Raw genomic sequence first — 14,123 nt, forward strand, 5'->3', positions numbered from 1 at the left:
GAATTTGACGTCTTAAAAGTGACTTTGACAATGACAGTTGGTCACTGACTTACCGATAGCAAAAAGTTTTTTGAAATGTGAGAATTCTATGCGATTTGACCACAAAATATAATTCTAAAATTATTACATGTAGAAGCGTGTTATTATTAACAGCAATAAAAATATCCAGTCCGTAGTATTGTAAATGAAGTCGTGAAAACGATGGTGATTTTATTCATAGAGGTGTGTTACAATAGTACCTAATTGGTAACACTATGCTCTTAAATATGTCATTGAAGGCGATCTGAAAATAACTTGAAAATAAACTGTGCTGCCAATTTTAACTAAATATTCATTGATAACACTATCAATGATTCCTTGCTTGTATTCAATAAAAAATACTGGCAAACGTACTATTTTTTTGTTTATATAACAAGGATGTTATACAAAATTTTCAGTTAACTACTAAGATGAACTCTTTGATTTTTTTTAATATTTCGTTTTAGAAATTCCTCTAAAATACATGCGTTTTTAATTTGATGTCTATTCTTCAACCTACCTTTCTTAATATGGTCCACTATGTTACCTAAATGAAATAATTAAGCAAATAGGAATAAATATATTGAAAAGAAAAACATGAATCAATAACAAAATAGTTCACTTTAATACTTTCTACAATACATTAACATACAGTTCACGTATCATCGTCACAAAGGTAAAAGCGTATTTATGATTAACCAATATAATATAATTAAATAAAGCCCATATCAAAAATAAGACGAGTTGGCTTAATAAAAATAATTTCTTTAGGTATTCACTTAACTATATTTACATAAAGAACATAACATGTTTGTTTCATGTTTTAGGCAACAATTATTTACTTTTGTCAATAATTTCTCTAATACTTTGCGTAACTCCCGCGACCAACACGAAAGCGCCAAATACTATTAAAAATATGTCTTTAACAAGAACCCAATTATATTTTCCAAAGCCTTTTTCCCAATTTAAGATTACGTCCATAATGGAGGGTGCGATAAGTCCAAGGAAAGAGTAGAAGAAGGCTCCTTCTAAGCCAATCACTTGTTCAAGACGAGGGAGAGTTGCTGCTGCCACCACTGTCAACAAATATATATTGATTAAATTAATTCTATACAAGAAAAATTCTAATTCAATAGTTATGTAAAAAAATAAGTAAGTAGGAGTAAGAAGTCCTTCCTCACATTGCCCTGGGAAATGTGAGAAGTAGGGTTTTTGACAGAACTGAGTAGCTAAGGTCAAGTGGGGTTATTGCTTCATCCTACCATCCGGGGACTGCAATATACCTAATAGACGATATATAAAAAAGAGCAAACTAACCTGTTAGAACCGCAAACACAGCTCGCATGATTCCTTGAGCGAGGTTGTGGTACTTTTGGCTGACATGCTCCTTCGTGTTCCGCCATACTATCTCCATGGGCACGTAGAACTGCAGCGTATACGTGAAGAATATAGCAAATATGATGAACACTTTCGCGGTCAAGGCGGGTCTGAAAATATAAACGATACGATTATAAAATGCTAAAATTGCACTTCTTCAAATTAAATATAATAAAAGTAATTTGACTCTAAAACTTAAATTATTACATCGAACTCGAAGCATCTGTGTATTTAATGCATTGGGCAGTTGCTTTGGCCAAAAACTTAATTCTTTTACCTATATCCACTTACATTTCTTTGGTCGGTAGATTGAGAGTGATGCTTCCAGAAGCTTCGTCTCCATATCGTACGTATCCCAGGAAACCCATGATCATGTACAGGAGGACGACTACCGTCATGGTGATGTTCAGTACTCCGGGACAGCCCAGGAAATGTTGTGGTCTAGCCATGGTGTTCTCCACCGGTAGTACAACGCCAATGCCTTCCATCGCGAATATAACTGTACTGGAATGAAGTTCACATTCAAATTATTGGTCCGTTAAGCGATGTTGGAAAAGCTTTTAAAAGAAGTTCGTAGGTTTGTCTTTCGGCTAAAATGCATTATTTCAAGGGATCAATTACAATAAAAATTGAACTGTTTTCCTTTGTCGGGATGCGCGTTACGCTTTACGTAGCTTTAAAATTGCATTTTTAACACGGATTCATATCGTTGAGTATCAGAAATATAGTGATGTTCTAATGCTACATTTCATCATTTCGATGCTGATTGCAAATATTTGCTAATATTCCAAAGATAATTGGGTCATTGATTGATAACTACAGAACATTTCTCAGAGGTGCATTAACAAAGATAACTTTCTTAGTTTCCTTACCCGATAAAGAGCGGTAGTCTTCCAATATCGACGGCCATCGGCCTCTCGTCAATAGGTGGGAAGTCCAAACATATATAATACAAACATATGAGGAATGTGAGAACTAGTAGAACATTTGCGAATCCGGAAAATGGTGCTAAGTATTTTAAATTCTTGATCTGCGTGAAGATTAGGATCGGGACCAGGAATATGAGGCAGTACATTGTCTTGCTGATTTTGTTAGTCTCGGCGTAGCAGTCGACGATCTGAAATTTTGAAAAATTAGGTTTGTTATGCATCGTTACGATGTGAATAATTCAATCATTTTGTTTCACCAAAATTATAGTATCTTCTATAAATTTCGATCTAGACGGGATATTGATATTATTAAACATCAGTGCCCTGCCAGGATCGAACCCGTAATAAGTCAGTACATGGGCAGTGAAATAGAGTAACCAATGTGTAATTGTTGCAAAATATCAAGACATTCTAATCATCATAATTTATGTTTCAGCGACCGTTGTTAATGATCTTCTATATTTTATGTAACTTCTTAATGCATAATAAAATGAACGTGTTGTCAACCGTCCAAGATACCTGATCAACTGATTCCACGAGTAGGATGACATACACTGCGCAGGCGCCAAGAATGGTGAAAGCCATAGCCCAGTCTATAAATATCCTGAAAAAGGCAGTCTTGTTAGTCATTTCCGGATAGAAAATACTTTACTAAAGCATATTTTTTCTTTGGTGGAACACTGAAAAGTCTTAGAGTTTTACCTTGAAATTGTGTGTTCTAAATGTTTTGGCGTATAAATATTAGTATTGTCTTAGATTTATTGTCTTAGAATTGGGTGCTTAAGTAAATGTCGCAGTAATAATGTCTATGTTATTTATAATTAATATTTTCATTACGGTTTGCCCAATAAGCCCAATAATACATTTTGTCTATGTTCCTTAAATGATAAACATACACATATTTTAGGGAAACCCATGTTCGAATTGTTATCCTCATCATTTTAGGTAGAGTCAGATCACCTTAAGGCAATTTTTTTAATTCAAAGTTTTTAAATTTATTTATAGCAAGTGTGACAAATCTGAAAGGTGTCCGTGAATTGTGTGGAAACAAGCGCCAGTGTTTGAGTTTCTGAGATCAAATTAGAAATAATTTGGCAGAGTTTGCAGTTTCCAAAGGAAATGCACTATTAATACGGATTATTGCAGTCTAGACCGCTGTCATGAAATGCGCACTTGCAGCATGCATACAGAAAAATTTGCTGTCGTGGAAGCGAGACACCGCTACAGTAATGTGCGTTCTCCTGCCTTTCACAATAGCAAAAGTTCTGCAACTTATGGTGCAGGCAATGTACTTATAAGCATCTTAACCTTGCGATGAAAAATGGAATACCAATCCCTACCGTTCCAATAATCGACCTTACATATATTCCTCTATTGTTTTTTATTACCTTAAATTCATGTCACTTGCTGGCTGCGTGATATTTCTAAAGGTCACGTGTTTTATTTTGCGCCAATGATGATTGTAACTAATCAATCTTATGGTATATTGAGTGACATGCATTCTGTTTGTATTTGATAACTGCGAGAGTTTAATAGATGTTTACAGAACATCTCTGGAATCGCACCTTGGAATTATTACATTTTTTTTTGTTTCTCTTATTCGATTGTTAAATATGGTTATTTTATCTATCACTAGCTGACCCGTCAAACGTTGTTTTGCCTCAGAAATTCTTTCTAGTTTCTAAATACATTCTAGGGTAGACAAAAAAAAGTGAATGCCACATTGTAAAAGAATAAATTTTATAGTGAGCAAACCTTGTCACTTAGGGGTATAAAAGATATTAGCCGATTCTCAGGCCTACTGAATACGCATAAAACATTTGGTAAAAATCGGTAAAGCCGTTTCGGAGGAGTGCGGTAACTAATCTCGTCGTGACACGGGAATTTTATATATTAGATGTTCCAAGTTCTGCTTTTAAACTAAATTAAACGCGAAATAATCTATAAGCTGTAACATTTAATAATTCCCACACAAAGCCTAGACTTCGTGGTTAAATCCAGGGTTGGGGCCTATCAGAATGTGTCGAAGTAGGTTAATAGCTACGTGTGAAAATAGCTAGATGCTTGCAGTGACCGTTCTATTTACAAAACAAAAGTATCTGACAGCCGACCAGTTATCATTCCTCAAATCATTGTCTTCAATGAATGTGAATGTAAATAATATAAGGGATAGTTTAAACATGTTACGCGGAGACAAAACACGAGTCTTCGTAATAAAACACTATTGTCTCCAGACTGGTATTCGATTGGTCGCAGGTAATGTTGAGTGATGAAGTTATTGTCAATATAACTTCGATATGTTTTATCAGAATTTTATTTGAAATTTTGTCACTTGTATACTTACTAAAGTGCAACGTAACTTTAAGACATTCCCTATATTCCAAATATTAGAATCTGAAATCGTTTATATAATAGTTTTATTTTTAACCGAAGTCCCTGCAGTTAGCCTGACCGCAGGCTTTGACCGCTTCAGCTTAACGAGACTTTGAAAGCTTCCAACCAGGGCAAAGCTAGCATGGTGATCATTGCTAAATCCTTCTCTGGGATAGAGGCCGGTGCCTGGCAGTGACACATTTATGGGCTTTATATTATTTTAAATGTATCCCTACATACTCATGGAAAAGCAAATAAATAATAATAAATGAAGAAATTGTTATGATCTTGGAGTAAATGCATTTTTTTCCGACGGAAATATCTTATCAGGGTCCTTACCTAGATGCTCTTGATGCTTTTCTTAATTGTTGAGGACCAGTCGCGAATACAGCTTCCACTGTTTCGGCGTAACCTAGTGATGGTACTCTGGTAACTTTTGATACTTCTTGTGAAGTTTTAACCTGAAAAATAACAGCTTCATGTACAAAACAGTAGGTGTCGTTATTTTGCAATAGATTATAATTAAGTACTTTAATTTTTACTGGGTAATGTAATAGTATTACGGTGAAGATTTTTATCGCCACTGCATGAATGTGTTTTTTTATTATGGGTTCGAATTGTGACTTTTAAATATTAGTTTATCATCTGCTCGGAAATTATAAATAAAATTGAATACTATTACAATATTCATGGATCTACGGAGTACTTATTATTCTTGGCTAATATTTGTGCAATAATTTTAACGCAAGATCTTAGAGACAGGATTTATAAACAGTAGTTATATTCATGATATACTTTACCAGTAAATAAACGCAGTGTGTGCAAATATATCCTAGAATTATTGTTCCGATAATGCCAACTACTGTACCCGCATTCTTGAACGCTGCCGGCATTGCCAATATACCGGAACCAAGGGAAGATTTCAGTAGATTTGCAAATGATCGCATATCTCTAGAAAGAAAATTAGGCAAATATAGACAAAGCTGAGTGTTATAGCTCAAAATAAGCCAAAACTTCATATTTCGTTTTGAAAACAATGGAATAAATTAAAACAATTCATATTCTATTCTAACTTTTACATTATGAATACTCTATTGATATTTTCCTGTTCGGCTTTTCCCACATAGAGATCACCCATTATTGGCTATAGCCACCGAAGAATCAATTGTTTTCGTTCGCGGATTTCATGGTCATAGCAGATACTTGAAAATCTTACATCAGTTTTCATATATGGAAGAAGCGAAAATTTTAAACCAAAACTCTTATCAGCTAATTGTAACTCTATAACCTCGTGTGCTGGATTTCGTCGCAAATAATCAATGATTAGCATTTCTTATGCCCCATTACCTTTGATATCTGGTAATATTTCAAGTTTTTATCGCAATTCAAAATTCGTTTGGCGAACTGCTTGCATGGCGATACATGAATGAAGACTTACGAGTTTGGGTGTTCCAGTTTTCTGTTTTGGAATGGATCATAAGCACTCATTTCCAAATCATTTTCTTTACATTTTGTGTTGATTGTGTTAATAGATATTGTTGACGGATACAGTCCATTTTCTGTTATGATGGCCCTGAAAAAAATAATAATGAGTATTTAACACAGTACTTGCAAACAAGAATCGTTACTAAAATCCGATCGATCCGTTTTATTTAAAACTTTGTCAGTCATTGGACCTCGTTGAACTGGTAAATCATGATGGGTGTTCCAATTACTTTGGCTTTTTTTCCGTCTGTTAAATGAGGATAATACGCTTTGATATCAGCGGAGGAGACTATTTGGCTTTTAGTGACTAAAACCCACCCATGTTCCTCCCTTTGCCCTCAGTGTACCGGGGCCGCGGTAACCTCTTCGGACAACCCCGCAGGTACGCCAAGTATCACCCCTAAGGGCCTCTGAGCCGGCTGACTCATCTTTGAGGTGCTTGTGGATCATGAACGGCCGATCCGGCATTGGCCTGGTCGCCCTAGTCCTGGTCGGGAGATGAGCTACCCGTCACTCACCGTCCGCAGGTCCGCGTTATCGTCATTTGTCATGTACCTACTTTATATTTAAGTTATACATTTTACTTATTCATTGCGGTTATTTTATGTTATTATGACTCTGTGTTTTGCGGTTGAAAAATGCGAGCAGCTGGGTAGAAGTTTATAAATAATATTTTATTAATAGCAAATAGGTTTTTCTGAATACCTTGTGGACATAAAAGATCGAGCTAGACTACGATTAACAAATTGCGTGAACAATACTTATTAAAGCCTAGAAACATGATGGCAATTGTTGACACGTTGAACAAGGAGATCATTGCGTACAAGGAGATCGGTTATATGAACCGTTACATTGATGCCTTCAATACCCTTGGCTCATTACTAATGACCTTAGCAAATTAAGTTAACACAATAATCAACGAATGATAATCACACAAGACTACCATTGATAGGCTTAAATACTTAACACGTTTATTATATTTAATTACTCGTCTTAAATAGTAGTTTGATTATAAGGCCTAATTAAGTACAAGAATACTGTAACTCATTTTATCTGGAATTCTTGTAATGTGGATGTTGACATGCGGGTGTTGACTTGTGGATTATAAATAAAATTGTAGTAGAGTCATACAAATGTGTGAAATTTTATTAATCTCTTCCTTTCTCCTTTCCTTGGATTTCAAACTTCATATCATGAGCCAGTTTGTTAGCAGTTATGAAAGAGATGCTGCTTTACGCTATGTAGTGCTCCTTCTTATTTCCACAATTCAAGTCTTACTATTGGAAGAAATAGTCTGCCTATTACTACATATTACTTAAGGCAGTTCTATTGGATTTGATGATCCAACTAAGACCACGTCTAAGAGCAAGTTATGATAGTGGAAGCGTGACAAAGCAATACACTGCGAAAAGTGGCATCTCTCTTTCACATCTGTAATAGTATTATTTTAACACGTGGCGGTAGGCCCCTGAAGTGCTAGTGAGAGGTCCGATAAAATAGTTCGTGACAAAGTAGACACGTTTGTAGTGTACTATAATTAAAGTACGCTAAGCCTTACTAATGATACTTAATACCGTTTATAGCAGTTTGCGGTAGTTGAAGCCTTGATAGCATTACAATTGTCACTAAAACCTTTGTTTTATCTTTGGTCTTCTCATATTATAATTCCTCGTGAAGTGCTCATCACGTTTCGATTGTTAAGATAATCTTGACAATTAAGATTTACTTTTATTACCGTTAGTATAAATTGTTAAATCCACGACACCGCGTCATACAGTAACGTTTCCTACTTAATATTTAAATGTATACAGATGCTGTTGAGACATTTTAATTGCCATTTAATATATAAAAGCGTATTTGATTTGTCTGGATTGATGTTGCGTAGTAAGCGTACAAAGAAATGTATTTTGGAATGAGATAAGGATGTCTCATTTTTATAGGTCAGTGTCCAGACTCCTGTCTGAGTTAGGCTCTTGGTAATGACCGTTGCAGTTCATGGGCAATGTTTATTACTGTATCAGATTGAATTTGATTGATTAAAAGAAGTGTACCAAATTGAAGTGATTGATTGAAAAACCGTGACTACATGTACTAGCTTATCAAATGCGCAGTAAGCTTTATTAAGATGAGGAATGTTGATTGTAAATAAGTCACAGATTTGTATTCTTTAGGATTAGCTATCAGGCTATATTTCACTATCAGCTGAAAATATTCGTGTTGGACATTTTATATAATTTTCTTTATTTAATAGTCCCCATTTCTCACTCACAAACTTCTTATGAATGATCAACAAATAAATTATTTAATAAATTCTTAAACCTGCAAAAGTACCTAGTAGTGACTGTAGCCTTTTAGGAATCCAAAAATACCCGCATTTAAATATTTTGGCGACAAATTAAAATCAGCCTTGCATGGAAATTTGCGGATGGTAGAGTTGTGTTTAGAAAATACACCATTCAGTACACATTGATACATTTTGTAACATTTTGTACAAAACAAAACACATACTATCTCAGTTCCTTTATCTATTAAGACTCATGAAAAGAGTATATAATTTCACGTCCTAAACGTCATTTACCAGGTAGGTACTCAGGAAGTGGCGTAGGCACGTAGCTTATGCCGCCTCGTTACCAGACGAAGAGTCCACACGTGATAAGATGAATGTGATAACTATACTTTTGGACATATGCCATTGCTATGGCAAATTGGCCATACCTGTTTTTGACAACACGACCAAACGGTACATAAAATAAAACGGTGATCAACAATTTATTATACATTTCGGACCTGTTTCCTTTAAGCTTTCTATAAAAAAGAATAAGACAATCATTTATGCTAATTTGAAACGATTTTTCGTTCTGTCTCTTATTGAATTTATAATTCTATTAATTTAGTTTTAAAAACAATATGGTTTAAACTTCGAATTTTACATTGTGACATTAGCCAGAGGCCAAGAAGTCATCGATAGAACGACCACAGATTACCTCTTCGGTGACTGTTGCACTATAAAATTTTGCAATGGAAACTGGTTTAGAAAATGTCAAAGAACTATGATTAGATACAGATATATTATGAATAATGGTACGGTGATATTGTGTGTAAACAAACGCTGAACTATTTCAACAGCTTGATATAAATTGCGGAAGGCTGTCTGTGTTATTTAAGACAATCATTTGACATTGTAGTTTGTCGACGGAAGCGTCTCATGGCAAGACATTCTCACACATACCTACACATTTTGTAAAGTAAGAAAATAGTTTAGATGGTTTTCGGATGAATAAACAAACGAAAATAACAAACTAGCGGGGATTCATCAAAGAAAACCTCGAATTGATTTTTACTATTCGCCTAATTCCAACCTTAGGTATATAACTTTAAATATCGCTTTATAATTAAATTATAAGTTTTCTCCAAGAAGACAATACGAAAATATTGTTTCTCCGTTAAGAGAATTGAGCAGATGACCATTTTGTATAACCTCTTAAATTATACACATAACGGATGAGTTCATACAAAGGAGAATGGTATAGATATTTAAATCTATCGTTAAATAAAATATCTGCTACAACACGTTGTGAAGACCGGTATAATCAAGGTTGCGTCCTTTTTTCACACTAAAATTATATAATTACTTACAACACTGTTGAACCGAGTTGGTGTATAAATGTATCCTAGCAAGTGTTTTATGAATGTTAGCGGTATAGTAACACATTAAATCTTTATGATTATTGACATAAAACGTAAAACAGATTCTACTATGATAAGTAATATGAATCCTTGCAGAATGTTTCTCTGTCTCCGATTCAAACTTTTAATACTATTTGAAATTCTTAGTAGATTCTTCCTTACATCAATCAACATTCATCAGGCCACTGAAGAGAGTTCTTACGATCTTAAGAACATAAAAAGAATGCGCGACTCAGAGTAAATATTAATATAGGATTTATCTGCAAATGATTACAGAGACGAGTACGTGTTTTGCGAAGACTTTCACGAGCATTTACCTACTTGATAACTTCCAGTAGAATATTGTCATTTTTAATCATTTGTATTATTTGAAAAATTTAAAGCAGAGAATAAGGTCATCAAATAAATTTATATTTTATGTTATGAATATTATTCGTACGCCGTTTTATTATAAGAAAAATCATACGTCGTGGCCGTACGGATTGTTATACATATCTTCACGCATGACGGCTACTACAGCCGGTGCAAGAAAGTGTAAAACTGACCATTAGTTAGCACTGCACACGTGAAAATTACACAACATTGGCGCTATTTCGTTGCAGTGTTTACATGCATGTTCTACAAATAGGTTTGTTGCTGATCGACAATCACTACTCGAAATGTTACTGCCCGATTAACAAAGATGAAATTGAAGGTAAAAGATTCTAAAATTAAATCGAAGTATTTATTTTTGAATCTATTATCGGAATGTTTTTTTTTCATTCTTAATTGAAATATAAAAGTATGTACGTAACCAAGCAATAAAAAATTCTTTGGGTGTATGAGTATAGTGAAAAAAGAAAAACTTACGTTGAACTAAACTCCTTCATGTTGTAACTATTCGACATTTTCACTAAAGTCTTATTCAAGTATTTATAAATTAAAATCCAGAATGGCACTAATTTTTAATAGACGATTAATATTTCTAATGATTTGTTTATGTTTTACGAGGTTTTCGTATCGCTGCATAAGCGAGCGTGCGACATGTTTCCGAACTGGCGACAACACAGTCAATGATCGTGTGTTTAGTGTGCAATAGTGATCTTTATAAATATAAAACACGCGTGACCGTTTCAGGGACCTTCTTGGCATCAACATTTAGCTCAAGGGCCAGTGGAATCTGGAATTCTGGACGATTTGTTTATATAGACTATTGTTCCTAGGAAAATATTGATTTGCGTCTTATTTTGCTAACATGTAAATGAAAACATCTATTTTGAATTAATTCAAGTATTTTTTCGTGCAGTATATACTGTGCTGGTTATAAAATATAGTTCTAAAGTGTATGGAATTTTGTCTAGATTCTCAGTTTCATGAAATGTGTATTTTTATTTTGTAAATATCAAATTATCAAAAATGTGCATCGACTGCACGCTGATGCAATTTGTGTCGTTTGGGAGTGAGACGAACTTTTAGCCAAGTAATTAAATCATTGATTTTTTTATATTTAATAATTTATCAAACTGTTTTTAATTAGACTATTAAAACATTTCTTGTCAGCCCCTAAACAATAGGAAACTTCGGTTGCACAATTCGGTCATTCATCCTCATTATTAAATACTTGAAAAATGAAATCTATCGACGGGGCAGGTGATGGTCCGGCAAACACCTATCTCTTTAAGTAAGAGTGTTTCAGTTGTGGAAGCATGACAGATCGTTACACGGTGTCAGCGGTCTCTCTCTTCCACAATTTCTGTTATACTACGTACTATTTCAGGTAGTTGTAGGCTTTTTGCTAAGCGAAGGTTTTCAGGGGAACTCGTTATTCTGTTATAGTGCAAATATATATATTTTAAGGTAGGGAACTGTATTTAGATTTCTTTAAATTGACCCCATTCTACAAGTTTACAGAACAACGGTAACGCAAAGAACAGCTCTATAATCAGCCAATCTGTTCTGATATAATAAAATGGAACTGGCAGAATCCGATTTAAGGATGATTCCTCAACCACGTTTAAAGATTTGACCTTTGGTTGAAGTTTCGTCACTTTAAATACAAGTCTGATACAAGGCCAAAGTTCCATTCTTTGCAGACATGAATGTGACATGTACTTTCTTAGTTATTCTAAGACAACTGACTAATCTGGATGTTTGCCCAGTTAGACAATGGGATCGCCTTCGTTAAGTAATTTAAATGCATTTTATGGGATGTCAACTGTCAAGCGAGTTTAGAAATTGAATTTGTCTACTGAAATTGCCAAATCTTTAAAACGGGAATAGCTTTCTTGTCATGCCGATCGTTGGGTACGACCTTGAGTTTAAAGTAGTAAAGTGTTTAGCATTAATGGTAGTTTAGAGGACAACCGGAGAGCTTTCGGAAGGGTAAAAAAAATAGTTTTAAGGCATTGTATGTCACGATCAACCAATGAAACGATATGCACGTTTTAAAACCGCTGTTTTTCCGTTTCTGGGTTCTAAAATCCGAGGCTTTCTTTCACACGTCTTGTCCTGGTCGCCAAATCTGAGACATACCAATCCTAATTAAGTTTTGTAGTATTTAGAGCTTGCCTTCAGAGCCATGTAGTCGAGTAGGTACCATGTTTGTTGTTTGCACCATTGCAACAAAGTGTCTTATGTTTTCTTGCAATGGTGGACAATTGCAAGGCTAACACTTGCTTAAGCTTTCCGGGACATGCATTAGTTTTTATGTGTAGATATGCATTCGAACTTTGGAGCTTGTTTGATTATCTAGAAATGTTATGCACGGAATGTTACCCGTGTCCGTATTGTTGCAACTCGGGAATAATATTTTTAATTTTAGGACTAGGTACTATAGAACAGAGAAACAAAGAAAAATAAAAATCGTTGCGTCAGCAATGAACTCATGTGTCACACTGGTTGAAACGTCACATTCTAAGCAAGAATTTTATGTTGTAACAATTCTTACTATCTTTTATTAACAGTTGGCACACACAAGAGCGTTTTTAATTTATAAATAGGTATAGAATACCGAAGCGTATCTGTAACCGAGACAATTTGGCACTGCGCTTGTAGTACTTCATGGGGTTCAAATTTTTGGTTTCAATATTTTATATTTACTACATTACAAGGTTTTTTTTAACATATTTTGTCAAGGTAAAGTTTTTTTATAATAACTATCGTGAGACTGATTCATTATTAAATGATGTAACGGTTTATTCACGCGTATTTATCGGGGTAGCCCGACTAGTTTCGGACCCTACCGGAGTCCTTAATCATGAGCAGACGCGGCGAGATTGCGAGTTCGACTCGCGATCCCGCCGCGAAACTAGTCGGGCTATCCGAAACTAGTCGGGCTACCCCGATAAATACGCGTGGGTATCCGTTACATCATTTAATAAGGTAAAGTGTTAAAAGTCAGCATTTATTTAGGGTGCGTGCATACTGGTAGCGTTTTTCGTGGACAGAAGTTTAACCTCATTGAACAATATGCAGGAATTGCATGTAGATAATTATCATTAGTACAGCAGAAAACGGAGGAGAGCAGTAGAACAAGCAAGGCAAAGTCCAAAGAATTAAAATAGCTACAGAAATTGTATGTTGATTGTATAAAAGAATAGCATAAATGTAATAAGAACTTTTATTGCTGTGATTATATGTTTATTAGCAGTTGATTTGCGAATCATCCGGGCAGCGACAATGTGGTGGCAATTTATAAGCAATTTTAACCTAGTTGACAGTCCGTTAATATCAAAATTTATTGGGAACAAAAATGTGAAAAGACGTAGGTATACAACATAAAATTTCTCCTTCAACATTTTCGTTAAAACTTTTGGCATGGGATTTGTGTAAGTCAACGACTTTACGCGCGAATTCTGTTTTTATCTGAACTTTTATTTATAAAACGAATTACACATTCCATGAGACAAAGTTAATAACGCGTAACAGTAATGCAGTAAGTATTTAGACGTGTGACAATATGTGCGAAGCGTAAAAATTGTTCGATATTTCATTATTAATGTTCGTTTTCACTAATACTTGACTCACTTCGGCACACTTCAATCAATTTAGCCTAATGCCAATCACGATTACATCTTTTCATCTTCGTGGATGTGGCTTGAATGTTTGTGAAACCACCCGCGACATAAGGACAAAATCCTCGATACTGTACACTAAGTGTATTGTTCAAAAAACGTCAATTAACAGTTTTTTTTGCATTTCAAGAGTCACGTAGTCCTAGCTTTAAACAAAAGTAAATGCTAAATAATCCATGTATAATGATTTAAGACTCATTGA

At 34.7% G+C, this 14,123-nt stretch overlaps 1 protein-coding gene across 1 annotated transcript; it reads right to left on the bottom strand.

The window, feature by feature from the left end:
* Positions 1–620: 620 nt before the first annotated feature.
* On the bottom strand, positions 621–10,942 carry LOC113508462 (proton-coupled amino acid transporter-like protein pathetic). Its single transcript, XM_026891528.1, has 9 exons — positions 10,719–10,942; positions 6,136–6,270; positions 5,498–5,648; positions 5,037–5,158; positions 2,844–2,928; positions 2,268–2,512; positions 1,687–1,899; positions 1,336–1,505; positions 621–1,094 (listed from the first exon to the last, which is right to left on the bottom strand). Exons 1-9 carry the CDS (start codon positions 10,754–10,756, stop codon positions 853–855), a joined length of 1,401 nt encoding a protein of 466 aa, XP_026747329.1. The 5' UTR covers positions 10,757–10,942; the 3' UTR covers positions 621–852.
* Between the last annotated feature and the right edge of the window lie 3,181 nt (positions 10,943–14,123).

The sequence above is a fragment of the Trichoplusia ni genome, chromosome 2 (genome assembly GCF_003590095.1).
Source record: "Trichoplusia ni isolate ovarian cell line Hi5 chromosome 2, tn1, whole genome shotgun sequence".
NCBI classification, from domain to species: Eukaryota; Metazoa; Arthropoda; class Insecta; order Lepidoptera; family Noctuidae; genus Trichoplusia; species Trichoplusia ni.